The sequence below is a fragment of the Mixophyes fleayi genome, chromosome 1 (genome assembly GCF_038048845.1).
Source record: "Mixophyes fleayi isolate aMixFle1 chromosome 1, aMixFle1.hap1, whole genome shotgun sequence".
NCBI classification, from domain to species: domain Eukaryota; kingdom Metazoa; phylum Chordata; class Amphibia; order Anura; family Limnodynastidae; genus Mixophyes; species Mixophyes fleayi.
Genome location: NC_134402.1, coordinates 98200531 through 98214370, shown reverse-complemented (window position 1 = coordinate 98214370; position 13840 = coordinate 98200531). Strand labels below are relative to the sequence as shown.

Genomic DNA, 13840 nt, shown 5'->3' with positions numbered 1-13840 from the left:
TATATGATATTAATAGCAAGCAGTTCCATATATACTTAGTACACCATCAAAAAGGGGCATTACATATAATGGAATGCCTATAAGTGGGATGGTTACTTAATATGTATACCCAGTTTAGATATAAATAACCGGACAATTAAATTTATGTCCATGTTAATACACGTGCCACAGTATAATACACCTTTATTGTGAAAATGAATCCAATCTAATCTATTACACCATTATTGTTGGATTGCATTATAGGGTCATAATCTGCCAGAATATTAGCGATATATTGGCTCTCAAATATATCCCTTCATGCATTGGTATTGCAAAGTATATATCCAAAATTGGAAAATTCCAAATAGATCTTGCTAGATTGCATTACAGGGTGATTCTTAACCTGAGTACTATCGATGTATCCTCAGATATGTCCCTTCATATGATAGTATTACCAAATATATGGCTGGGTTGTAATAACTTCCCTACAAACCAACAGCAACAAGGTTTATGGTATGGAAGAAATAAAATACAGTGCACTTTCTGGGCATGTGTTTTAAGTATACAGGGATGTGTATAGGCTGCTTGTTGAAGGTCCCACTCGTAATGTGTACCTCCTAATGAGACAGCCTGCGCTGCCAGGTGTGAGTTAACGGCGATGCTCGATAAAACTGGTATTGCCCCTAATATAAAAAAACTAAAGTTGGTCTTCTATAGAGGAGTTGCCTATTATTTAGCAATGAAAAATAACTCTAGATTAGCGAGACACAGTCGCGGGAGATCCCGCTGATCGGCTCCCTATTTCCAGGTCTGTGATGTCATGCGTCACGTGCCCGACGTACGTTTCACCAATTAGGCTTAGTCATGGGAAATATGCTTAATTCTTCTGGGCTTCACGCCGCTTTGAAACAGGCCTCATTTTGATCTAAAAAATTTGCGGTCCAACACCGTAGGAAATGCTCTTTTCAAAGTGGGTCAGAAGGTTTGGCTCTCTATCCATAATATTAGGCTCATAGGCTCAGACACGTGTAAAAAACTTGGTCCTAGATTTATCGGTCCCTTTTCCATTACCAAGCAAGTGAATCCAGTGGCCTCTAGATTGAAACTCCCGCGCTCCTTGAAGATCCCGAACACGTTCCATTGCTCCTTACTTAAACCTGTAATTGTTTCCAGTAAATTTAAAAATATTCAGCCACGGAGGTCTCACTCTGTTAATGCGGAAGGACATCAGGAATTCGAGATACAAAAGATTCTTGATTCTAAAAAGGTCCAGGGGCAAATTCATTTTTTGGTCCAGTGGAAGGACCTTGGTTTGGAGGAACGTGCCTGGATTTCACAGAACCGTATTCATGCTGACAGACTCATTAGTAATTTCTTCAAGCAATTTCCCAGAAAGCCAGGGTGTCGGGGTTTCCTAACCCCTCCTCAAGGGGGGGGTACTGTTACGAACTACAGCGGTACTCACTACCACCGCAACTCGCTTCCTCTGCTCCCCTGCGTCACTTCTGGGCATGACCCGACCGCTGCCAAGGCTGTGGCTTCAACACGGGAATAACCCTGGCCGCGAACCATTAATACTGACACACTACCTGGGTCATTACCAGGTCCATGCCTTGGTGTGAAAGGGGTACACGTGTCTCCATTGCATACTACATCTTTTACAATGATTCAATCAGAACTGATGAAAATTGATCATGAGATTGAAATGTCAAGTTCTCATGGAGAATGATGTCAGCGCTATCAATACAAATGCTAGTTTTCAAACCTAATTTATGCCCAGCAATTCTCCTCTGTATGAGGACATCATCCTACACAATTGTCATATCATTCACTTACTCCGTGTGCTGTATTCTCCATGTGCTCAGTTACTACTCTTCTTGAAGGAATTGTGCTACTGAACACTGACAGTAGTGACAAGCAAGATCTTGAAATTCAGGTACCATTTCACTTTCATAAAATTATTTGTTTCACTAAAACAGAAACCTGTGTGGTCACCACCTGATTTCTTACTACCATTGGTTACTATGGTAACCATGACTCTTGACTCATAAAGGCCTCCATTATATAGATGGCTTACATAGCATATTAACAAACTGAAGCAACTATACCATTTTTTAAATCCAAGTAAAATTTGAACGGTCTTTGTATAGAGCAATGTTGCTCTATTTTTCATGTTCTCTTAATTCACTCTATGTTGTTAAAATGTGTAGCATGGAGGACAGATCAAGGAGAAATAATATCAGGATCAGAGGCATTCCAGAAACAGTAGCCCCTTCTGAGTTGCTCTCATTCGCTATGGAGTTGTTTCACAAACTCCTACCAGAAGCAATGGAGCAAGACCTGATGCTAGATCATATCCATAGGCTTCCTAAGCCGAGATCAGCCCCAGAGAATGCTCCTAGGAACACTCTTATGAGGATTCATTTCTTCCCTATAAAAGAGCGGATTTTAGGAGCAGCTAGAATGGAGGATAATGCTGAGCACTTACAGAACCTCCAGCTCTTCCAGGACTTTTCATTTGCTACTTTAGCCAAGAGGAGATTGTTTCAAGGTATAACCAAGGCTCTGAGAGATCGGGACATTCCATATAAATGGGGTTTTCCCGTCAAGCTAATTATTCGGCGAGATAATGTTTCTCATGTCGCTTCATCAGCAGCCGAAGGATTGGCTTTATTGAAGTCCTGGGATATTCCGGTGCCTGAACCGACTCCTACATCAAGCCTATGCCTCAGACAAGAATGGTCAAAGTAATTGGAGGTCGTTTAGAGACTCTGTTGTTTTTCAGTCTTTTACACCTGGACAGTGAGTTTCGGCCTAAGTCCTGCTAACTTGTATCAGGACCTTATGCATCTTTTTGGTCTTATTATGTTGTGAGAAGGAGGAGACATGAGTGGAAGTCTTATTGCAAGACATAGAAGAGGAAACTTTTCATTATGCTGTCTCCCCATTGTCCGTATGTGTGTGTTTTCTCCCTCCCTGCAGGTCCTAGATGGATCATGAGAAGATCAACAGGTTGCGGGACGGTAGACGGGACAAAGACTGGAGACTCTAAGCTTTCATATGCCAAGCGGTGATGTTAATATAACGCTAGTTTTATGTTGATTTGTTGTCTTTCTGACCAGTTAGAGAGACTTATTCTGTTTAAGATTAATACATGTTGGTATTTAACGGGGCTGGTAGGGGGTGGGGGTCGAGTGGTCCCTGTTTGCATCCTAGTGCGCCCCCCATATCCATATGTTGCTGGTGTTTTTTCTTCCCCTTTCCAGCAAACACTTTAACCCTCTATTTAGGGTTATTTTGGGGGTTTTTTCCCCGTGTTTTCTGTTTTCTTTAAATTTCTTTTCCCTTACTTTCCTCTTCGCCCAGGGTACATACTAACACAAACAATGGGTCTCTTGTGCTGTTTCAGCACCAAGCCGAGTCATGGTATGGTACTTGTTAGATTGAATAGCTGGTCATTAGTACGTAGTCAGTGGAGAGTTTTTTATAGTCCATACCCCTATTGCAAATGGTTAAGTTCTTGACACAAAATGCAAGAGGTTTAAACTCCCCTAATAAACGAAGACTGGCACTTTCATCATTCTATAAGCTCAAAGCAGACATAGTGGTACTACAAGAAACGCATTTTAAAGCTGCTGCTCCCCCGGTATTGAGAGATAGACATTTTCCACTATGTTTCACTGCTAATGGCCCTCATAAAAGGAATGGAGTAGCCATCTTATTCAGCAATAAAGTTGAATTCATACATAAATCCACTATAGTAGACAAGGCAGGTAGATACCTGATCTTGATTGGTACGCTAGACAATAAACTTGTCACCATAGTCTCATTGTACGCCCCTAACTCTAGACAGATTCTTTTTTTGAGGGGGTCCTTAAAGAAATAGAGAAACACAAAGAAGGTGGACTGATAGTTATGGGCGATTTTAATATAGTAGCAGATCCAAAACTGGATAGATCCTCTCAATCTTTGTCTCCCTCTGTAGGAATGGGATTATCGGGCCCCTCACTAGCCTTTAACAAGTTGTTGGGGGAATTTGATCTGTATGATGTATGGAGAACTGCAGATCCCAATGGCAGAGATTATACATATTTCTCACCTGTCCATAATTCATATTCGCGTATAGACCTGATTATGGCAGATAAATGGTCACTACAGGCTACCAAGTCTGTCGAGATCCTTCCGATAACTTAGTCAGATCATGCACCAGTGCTGTGGACGTGGAAGGCCACTAACATTTTTACTAGGCCGTGGCGTATGCCTTCATATCTTTTATCCCAACTAGAAGCTAGACTGGATATCAAAAAAGCTGTTGAACAATACTGCCAAACTAATGCCCCCTCTGACACAAACATCTTTAACTTCTGGTGTGCGTTAAAAGCAGTTGTGAGAGGGGTAGCGATCCAAATGGGCTCTCGGTTAAAAAGGGCTAACGCTTTTCTGCAAAAAGAACTCAAAGAAAAGTTAGTTAAACTAGACATTCAGAATAAAGCACGCCCCTCTAAGGAACTGAAGAAAGAAATTTCTTTAGTTAGGACCAAAGTTCAGAAAATGCTACTGTCCAAGACCCAATTAGCGTTAACTAGACTTCGACAAAAATACTATGTGGCGGGAAACAGAGCAGGAAAGCTTTTAACGAGGAAACTGAGGGGCTAACGGTCACAGAATAGAATCAAATATCTGATAGATGAGTCAGGTAAGAAAGTATCTAATCCCAGGGATATTGCCAACTTGTTTGCACATTATTATTCAAAGCTCTATAACTTGAAGGAAGATGAATCCTGAGATGTTGGAGTGACAGTTAGTTACCATTCCTAAGCCCGGGGAAGGACCCTACCTCGTGTCTTAACTACAGGCCAATAGCCCTCTTAAACTCAGGCATAAAAATTTACGCCAAACTTATAGCGCATAGACTAAATGGTCTTCTCCCGGGACTCGCTCATCCTGACCAAGTGGGATTTGTGCTGGGGCGTCAAGCCTCAGACAATACTAGAAGAGTGCTCGACATCCTGGAATGGGTGAGGAGCTCTCAGACAGAAGTGGTGGCTCTCTCTCTTGACGCTGAGAATGCTTTCGATAGATTACACTGGGGATATTTGGAGAGGGTCCTTCTCCGGTTCGGATTTCATGGCAAATATTTATCAGCTATCTCTGCATTATACTCGGACCCTTCAGCTAGGGTGTTTTGCAATGGTTTCATGTCAGACGGCTTCAGGATTTCAAATGGTACTAGACAGGGTTGCCCACTATCCCCGCTGATTTTTGTTTTGGCAATGGAACCCCTTGCAATAGCTATTAGATCCTCTCCTCTGTTCCCTGGTATCAACATCAAGAACACGATTCACAAACTATGTCTGTTTGCCGATGATGTATTATTATTTGTGACAAGCCCGGAGACCTCGCTGCCGGCCCTTCACAATATGCTTGATGCCTATAGCCAAGCATCATACTACAAACTTAACTCAACTAAATATGAGGCCCTTCCAGTAAACATCCCCCCTTTGAAGACGGAACATCTTAAAAAAACTTTTCAATACTCCTGGAAAACGATTGCCCTCCCATATTTAGGCATAAAGATCACCCCCATCCCTAGATAGCACAATAAATCTAAATTATACGGCTTTGATACAGCAGCTACTCACATTATCCAAATCATAGGCCTGCTGCGAGATCTCTTGGCTGGGGAGGTTGGCAACTTTTAAGATGTCGGTGCTACCGAAAATGATGTATCTATTTTGGACCATACCTGCTAACATCCCGAAACCATTGTTTGATAAACTGCAGTCAATTATGATAAACTATGTATGGAAAGGTAAACCCCCTCGTATTGCCGGTTCTCGAATGTGCCTGCCCAAGCAACATGGTGGTTTAGCGTTAGCAGATTTACATAAATATCATCACGCTTGTCTATTATCTCAAATAAGAGATTGGTCTCTTCCCCCAAATCAGAAACCGTAGGTTGATTTAGAAAGGGCACTGTGTTTGAGGTTCCCACTAGAGGACTTGATCTGGATCCCTAAATCCTGGCGTCCGGCAACTGCTCTCCTTCCCAAGATGATTAAAGACTCCCTGGTGGTGGGGGATAAGTTTACTGCTAATAGCCAAAATCTTACGGTCCCGACTACGAATATCTCACTGGCAACTGTAGCAAAACTCATCCCAGAGTTAAACCTAAATCGTTGGATTGAGAATGGGGCTAAATTTTGGTCAGATTTACTTGAGGAGCAGAGGCTTTTGTCGTTTTTGCAGGTACGGGATAAATTTCGCCTCCCTGCCCAGGAATTCTATAAATACATGAAGATTAGGCACTGGTCTTCTACCCTCCCTAGACAGGGATTGGAAATGTCTTGGGCCCCAGCCATATTATATACGAGATTAACGAAGGGTTCTAACAGAGCAGGTATTACCTTTTGGTATAAATTTCTCTTTCCTCCTACATTGGACACTATCACTCGGAAATGATGTTGAAGTTAATTAATAGACTCTACGTTACGCCGACTCGTCTTCACAAAATGTGGCCCGCTCAGTCCAAATTTTGTTGGAGACAATGTGGCTTAACGGGGGATATTATGCATATATTTTGGGGCTGCCCTCTCCTCCGTCCATTTTGGGAGCAGGTGTTTGAGTTTGCTAATAAGATCACCTCTCAAAAAGTAGATCCCACCCCGGAAGTGGCTTTACTACAGCATTTTCCACCACAATTCCCTCTCCATGCTAGATATGTGTTTTGCCACATTTTAATAGCTGCTAGGGCAGCGTTAGCTCAAAACTGGAAAACCCCCGACCTGCCCACACTAAACAAAGTGATTGCCAAAGTACAGTTTAGCTTCGAAATGGAGATGTGGGGGATGTCATATTCTTCATCCCCTTCATCACCCCTAATAAAGTGGTTTTCCTGGCACGTGTATACTACAGAGGGTGAGGGGGCGACTAGAGCTCGTGCTGATTCGTTGCTACCCCTTTCACAGTTCACTTTGATTGAACCCTTGCCAGAATCCACATCGTTTTCTGATGGGAATATCCCATTGGGAGTGTGACCTCCTTGATGTTGCCGGTTTTCATTGCTGTATTACTGACCTACTGGCTTGATAGTAGCTATTGTATTAAGTACCGTAAATTCTGATGTGATGTAATGTGATTACCCTACTATGTACCCCCCCTTCCCTTCTCTTTCTTCTGGTCTTCCCTTCCCCCTCCCCTTCATTTTTTTTTTCTGTATCCCTTAAACTTGAAAGAAAAAGAAAAATACTATTGAAGTTAAAATGTGCAGCAAAAAAATATTTTTAAAAATTATTATTGCAGTACCGTGTTTGCCAGAAAAATCTATCTTTGCTAGTTTTCAGAACACAGAGGCCCCTTCATCAGGCACGTTTACAAATGAATGACTAAGAAACAGACACAACATTTAAGAGCTGTTATATCAAGAAATTTATACAGGGGGGGATAATGTATCATTAAGATAAGCTAAAGTAATAAAACTAAGGTTTTCATTACGGATGGAAGATAAATGTCCTATGACTTCAGAGATCTGGAGTCACTTTGCTGTGGGGTGTGAAGTGTGTCCAAGTATTGGGTCATAAATCCAGGTGTTAGATTGAGCCCTTGTGTCAATGACTGGAATGTTCTTATCAGCTTAAATTCCCAGATTTTTCTCTCCCTGTCATTTTTAAAAAGACCTTTTAGTATTAGGACTTTAAAATCTGTCATTCTGTGTCCTGGTCCAGAGAAGTGTCCAGACTTTTCTTTATTGTGTGTCTGTATAGATTCATCCTGGATTGTAGTTTCTGCTTGGTCTCTCCAATGTAAATTCCCTCAGGGCACCTTGTACACTGTATCATGTACACCACATTGGAGGATGTACATGAGAATGTGTCAGTGATTTTATAGTTCCGTTGTGTGTTGGGTATGTGAACTGTGTTTGTTGGTAGGACATGGGTGCAAGTTTTGCATGGAGCCGACCCTGCAGCTGATCAGGTTCGCACTCAATCATAATTATTTTACTTTTGAGACAGACATATACCTGCAGTGTATGGTAAGTGCCATGGGTAGTAAGATGTCACCTCAGTATGCTAATCTTTTCATGGCTAAGCTAGATGAGAAATTCTTATCAACTTGCACAATGAAACCTCTAGCATAGTTCCGTTATATTGATGATTTAATGTTGTGTCTGTTTCTTAGTCATTCATTTGTAAAGAGCCTGAGAGGCCTCTGTGATCTGAAAGCTAGCGAATATAATAATAATTTTTTGGGTTAGCCAATAAATGTATCACTCCTATAATACCTTTGACTTTTTTGACACAAAAGTATTCAACATCACATAGACTCTACGTTGCTAGAATTTTCGACTGCTCCTGTGCCCTTGTATTTCATATGGTCAACCACAGCAGTACAAAAACTTACAGTTAAAGTTTAGGCCTGGGTTAACCACCTCGTATTTTTGGATGAGCCCTGTTCTTCTCATATATCTACAGGTGATATAATCAGTATTGCATATAATCAGGTTCCAGCTGCATTATTGTAGTCTGCAATAACAATCTACATATAAAGGTAAATCCAGAAAGACAATGTCCAAGATATTATATAGAGACCCATCTGATCTGAGGATACTGTGACATGCTAGGTGAATCTCCACAAATTGATCAAACAGTCATCCTAGAAACTTCATTTAGTGTTAGGAACAAATCCAGGTAAAGGGTGCAAACTTTCATCTGGACAAAGCTTGTTGCAATCTAAGGGCTGCAAATGCACACAAAAAATACCGCCTGTTATTGCATGTAGCACATAAACATTGGGCAGCTTTTATTTTTAACACTGTGATTTAGAGTTGAGCTAGGAATTCTAAATCTGTCCACACATTTTAAATTTGCCACGCTGCAGCAAAACATGATTTTATAAAAGTGTAAAATTGCACCTTCTAGCTGGATTTAATCTTAACTCTAATTCAGCCCCTTTACTTAAATGTAATACTCTAAACCAATGTTACAGTACTTTGAACTTCCTTAATTGATATTATGCCTATTATGTCTCCTTGAAATCTATGTATTACATGCAAATGTATTACATACACACACACATACACACAGAAATACTGATACTTAGAATGCTTAATGGCAGTAATCCTGTTTTTAAATTTAGCTCCTCTATTAAATCATTAAGGTTTAAAGAAATTGTAGTACCTGTTTTATATCAAACAGTACACTTAGTCCTTTTCCAGTACTGATGACCCTTTTATTTGACAAGGGAGTGTTGCGATTAAAAGTATAACAGTTCCCATATTCTGTGAAAACATGTTCAAAGTCCTTCAAGAGAAAAAGCAAAAAAGATTAATAAAAAAAAAAGTTAAAATGTCAACTCATCATGAAAATTTGATTGCGCAGGGTTGTACCCAAAAGCATATTCTCCATTGCTCTTAAAGGCTCTGGTTTGAGGAGTTTAACTCTTTAAGTTTATAATCATTTAGCATACAGAGCACATTGACTTAATGAAGTTACCAGGGGTTCCGTCAGTGGGCCCCTACTATAAGATGCCATTTGGCATGTATATTATTTTGTGAGTACCCACAGACTTCAGCTTGTCTTTCTGCATGATACAGCCTTAGATTATAAAAAGCAAAAGGCATACCTTCCAACTGTTCTGATTTTGGTGGGACAGTCCCAAATTGCGTACCTCAAAATGGACTGGACACACATGAAAGGAGTTGGAGTTTCAATAAAAAGTAGTCATTTCGGGGAAGATCTAGGTGGAGTTTGGGCAGATCGGTGATGGGGCTTATTTTATCTCGATTTTGCATGTCTCAATGTTGGGAGGTATGCAAAAAGAGACAAAATAAGCCCTCTCCATTATCAACCTAAATTACACCCAGATCAACACAACCTCCCTCACATTCTCTCAAAGCCATACCCACTATCTGGTCTGAGAGACAAGACAGTTGCTTCTTTGTCAGATATCCATAGTACAGCCACAACTGTCAATGCATCAATGTGTAGTACACCACACCAGGCAACACCTAAAGGCTAAAATACCAAATTAAAGTTTACAGGCTGCAGATGCTATAGAGAGACACAACAATGTATAACAATATATAATAGTTTATGCCCAAAACTGAACTTCAAATATGTATATTGTGTGATGCTGTATACCTATATATAAAATGTTTTGGCTATATATAATATATTAATTTTGACTCAGCATCACTAATAACTAGGTGCTCTTGTGTACCTTTTAATGTCCAACCTGACACTTTCGTACGTCCTTATAATTTACACAGATAACCCAACTATTAAAAAAACAAATAACAAAAATTAACAATCTTACCTCTGGATAACATGGGATACCAAAGAAATCACACTTTAGCAGTGTCCTGTTATTGAGATAAAATCCATAGTTTTTGGTGAAGTCTTTAATGCTGAAATTCTGGTGGAGCTGCAGGAAATCAATCACTTCTTGCATATCTTTTCCCGCATTTGAGAAATTAAGAACTGTGGATACAATGTTCCACATAAAAAATGCAACACTAAGATTGTTCACTGCACTTGTTTGGAACCTAAAATTATGCATATGTAAAAAAAAAAAATTAGTGCAAAAAATTTAATCATACAGATTACCCAATCTTATATTTTTATATTTCAAAATAAAAAATGACTGTCATTTGATGTACTGCTTAAAATTAGAATTCATATTTAAATTTAAATTTAAGTACAAGCTTAATATTTTGCAACAAAGTAAATATAATTGTGGGCTATGTATACAATGCAAACTATATAATAAAATTAGCAAGATTCTTCGTGTTTTATGTCATGTAATCTGACTACATTAGAACTGGCATATTTGTTTCTCCCTATGCTTGGCCCTAAGCAACTGAAAAATCTCTAAATCAATTATAAATTTGAAGCAACAATAACTCCAGGAAATGTATCTATGATAATGTCTCTGTAAAATGCAACTTATTTATGAGTAGTAAATGACCTGTTCCTAATTCAATAAGCTTGATGAGTAAAATAAATAAACTGATAATTAACTATCTATTATCATTAACTAATTGTCCTTACATAGGCGACAGTGAGTGAACAAAATGGACAGCTCTGTGATAAAGCCGAGTGACTGGATTACATGGGCTCCACTATGTCCAGTCGGCCGACATCTACATCAAATTGTGGTCATTGATTGTCCACCAGTCCTGCTTGTCATCTGATGGATTGCTGATCATTTTGTGCCAATTTGGTCGAAAATCTTACTCTTTATGGGCAGATTCTATTGACACTTAGCAAAATCCCTCATCTAGGCTTTTATCTATGCAGATGATATGCAAAACATGTGACCGTGACTCTGCTTGCTGCTCTTCCATTATAAGATGCCCATATAAAGGAATATCCAATTTCTTAGCCTATGCCCCTGGATATACTGTGTGTCCAATGTAGCCACACTTATGCCCAACTACATTAGATAGATCCAACCATTCAATGCTATAGGGCACAATTAGTTTGGCTGGATGATGACCACAGACATTGTGGGCACCATCTAACCAAATTTTCCACCAGTCTTGATTAGATGTTGGACACATCACTGCCACAGATAAGAACAGAACACTCATCTCCTGGAATACACTGTGTTGCTGTGAACATTCCAATGATCCAATCGGCTACATGTTGTGCTACCAGCTCCCACTTCAAAACAGGACATAAGGAATTAAATAGTTAAAAAAAATACATAAACGTGACCACATCTATATTTCTAACACTTTTTAATAGTCCTTGAAAATCGCAAAACAAAAGATAGGTAACATTATTTGATGATAAGAAAAAGAAATGCATTTACCTGTTTAAGTTACAGAATGTCACAGAGGGGAACTCAATCTTATCAACATATTGGACAGTCACAGAAGTAGTGGTTGGCCAGCTGAAATAATTGACGACACGTGAAATGACCTGCAGAAAGGCTGTAATGATGGCTGCTATTACAACAGTACTCCACGCAACTCTACGGATTTGTCCACGTGTTCCAGTGTTTCTGCTGTCTACGAGGTTATGTAATCCATGGAATGAGGTGGAAACAGCAAATTCATGCTTATACTTCTTCTGTTCTTCTACAGATGGAGCACAATGATTTCTAGCAAAGGAATGGATTTTACACCAAAATTCTGGAATACGAGAGAGTGTTAAAAATATTTTTCTGTATTGATACATAAAAAGGCAAAATACACCCCTTCATATAAAAGCATTCATAGTGCTCAAGTGCAGAAACATAACGAGAACTGTGAGTCGTAACACAACAACATGTATGAAATATATAAGATAGTATAGAGGGATCAAATTCAGAATCATGACCATAATGGATTTATATTTGTTATAAAACACAGGCATTTATATCATAGCCACATTGTAAATCTAAATTATGCTCCTTCAATGCATGAGGCCATGCAAACATAAATGAAAAAACTCCCACCATGTGACCATATGGAATAAGAGACTGCTAGTAGAATAGTAAAATCTTTTACTTAGAAAACATACATACCTTTATTTTCAGGTGCAGGACACTTATCTTGTTGGTCCATTGTGCTGGAAAGGAAAAAAGGAATCATTGCCTGGTGTATGTTCAGATGTAGATTTTATGAAAAGTCCAGCGTGGGTGGAGAAATTACTCTCCATGCATAACTCAGTTGTTATCCTGCCTGTGTTGCTATACTGCACTTTCCATGCTGCTAGTAAGGACGAAATAAAAGCCTAATGTAAGGTATATATAAACATGCTCATTTTAAAACATGTATTAGGAAAGCAACATAACTGGGAGTATTTTTTCCACTGAGAAAAATTTGGTATTTTTTCAACACTCCATAAATTAAATAGTCAAGAACTCATTACTTGTTCAATTGTTGAAAAACAGAGTTAAAAAAAAAGATATCCCAGGATCAGTTGTCCCAAGGAGTTATCTGCCAACCATCCCCAGTCTGGTAGCGGTGTAATGTCTAAGTGACTCCTGGATAAGTTTAAATCTTAATGGCGCATAACTCATTTGCTGCTGATAGGACGGAACAATAATGTGTTCTGGATCATAACATAAGTGCTGTTTGTCATCATCATCGTGAATTTGTAGTTATCATCATCATCATCATCATCATCATTTATTTAGATAGCGCCAGAAAATTCCGTAGCGCTTTACAATTGGGAACAAACATGAGGTAAGAAAACCCTGCTCGCAAGCTTACAATTTATTCTCCACAAAACTCTCCAGTGCTGGACTGAGTTACAAATCATTCAAAATACAATTGCACATTAAAGAGAATAAGTACAGGGGAGGTTGATGAAGGAGGTGCCCCTAAGAGCTTACAGTCTAGTGGGAGAGGGCAATGCTGAGGCAATAGGAGCTAGTTGGAATAGCAGTGGAAATGGGACTTGAGCTGGTAGAACATGCCGAGGATGTAATATCAGACATTTGTCACAACCTCCCCTCCCCCTTCCAGTTCATATTAATTATAGAATGAGTCTTCATATATAGAGGTGATACTGGTTCTTTCCACTACCAATATCCATTCACTGTACAACATATTAACCTTAGCCCAGAGGTGGTTTACAGAACAATTTTAAAGCATACAAGCGGTATTAGTTTCCACAGGACTGACTAATTAATCTAGCCAAGCACATGTTATATGTTATTTGTTTATTTTTGGAGGGGGTATACAATTTTCTTTTGATAAAATATTGGAATATCTTTTTGTGTTTTTTTAACTGTTTACTGTTGTACAAAACCAATACAAATTTGTACAATGGTTTTCATTCAAATGTAAACATTAACATTGCCAAAATACTCTTTGGAAACGTCAGTACCATCATCAGCTATTTATATAGCACCACCAATTCCGCAGCGC

At 39.3% G+C, this 13840-nt stretch overlaps 1 protein-coding gene across 1 annotated transcript in view; it reads right to left on the bottom strand.

Moving 5' to 3' along the window:
- Window positions 1–12529, bottom strand: part of ASIC5 (acid sensing ion channel subunit family member 5) — a 34486-nt gene extending 21957 nt beyond the window's left edge. Inside the window, exons 1-4 of the mRNA XM_075194411.1 lie at window positions 12490–12529; window positions 11794–12115; window positions 10294–10522; window positions 9156–9278 (exon numbers count right to left, since the gene is read on the bottom strand). Of these exons, the coding sequence (XP_075050512.1) occupies window positions 9156–9278; window positions 10294–10522; window positions 11794–12115; window positions 12490–12529 (714 nt within the window). The remainder of the gene's footprint in view (window positions 1–9155; window positions 9279–10293; window positions 10523–11793; window positions 12116–12489) is intronic.
- Between the last annotated feature and the right edge of the window lie 1311 nt (window positions 12530–13840).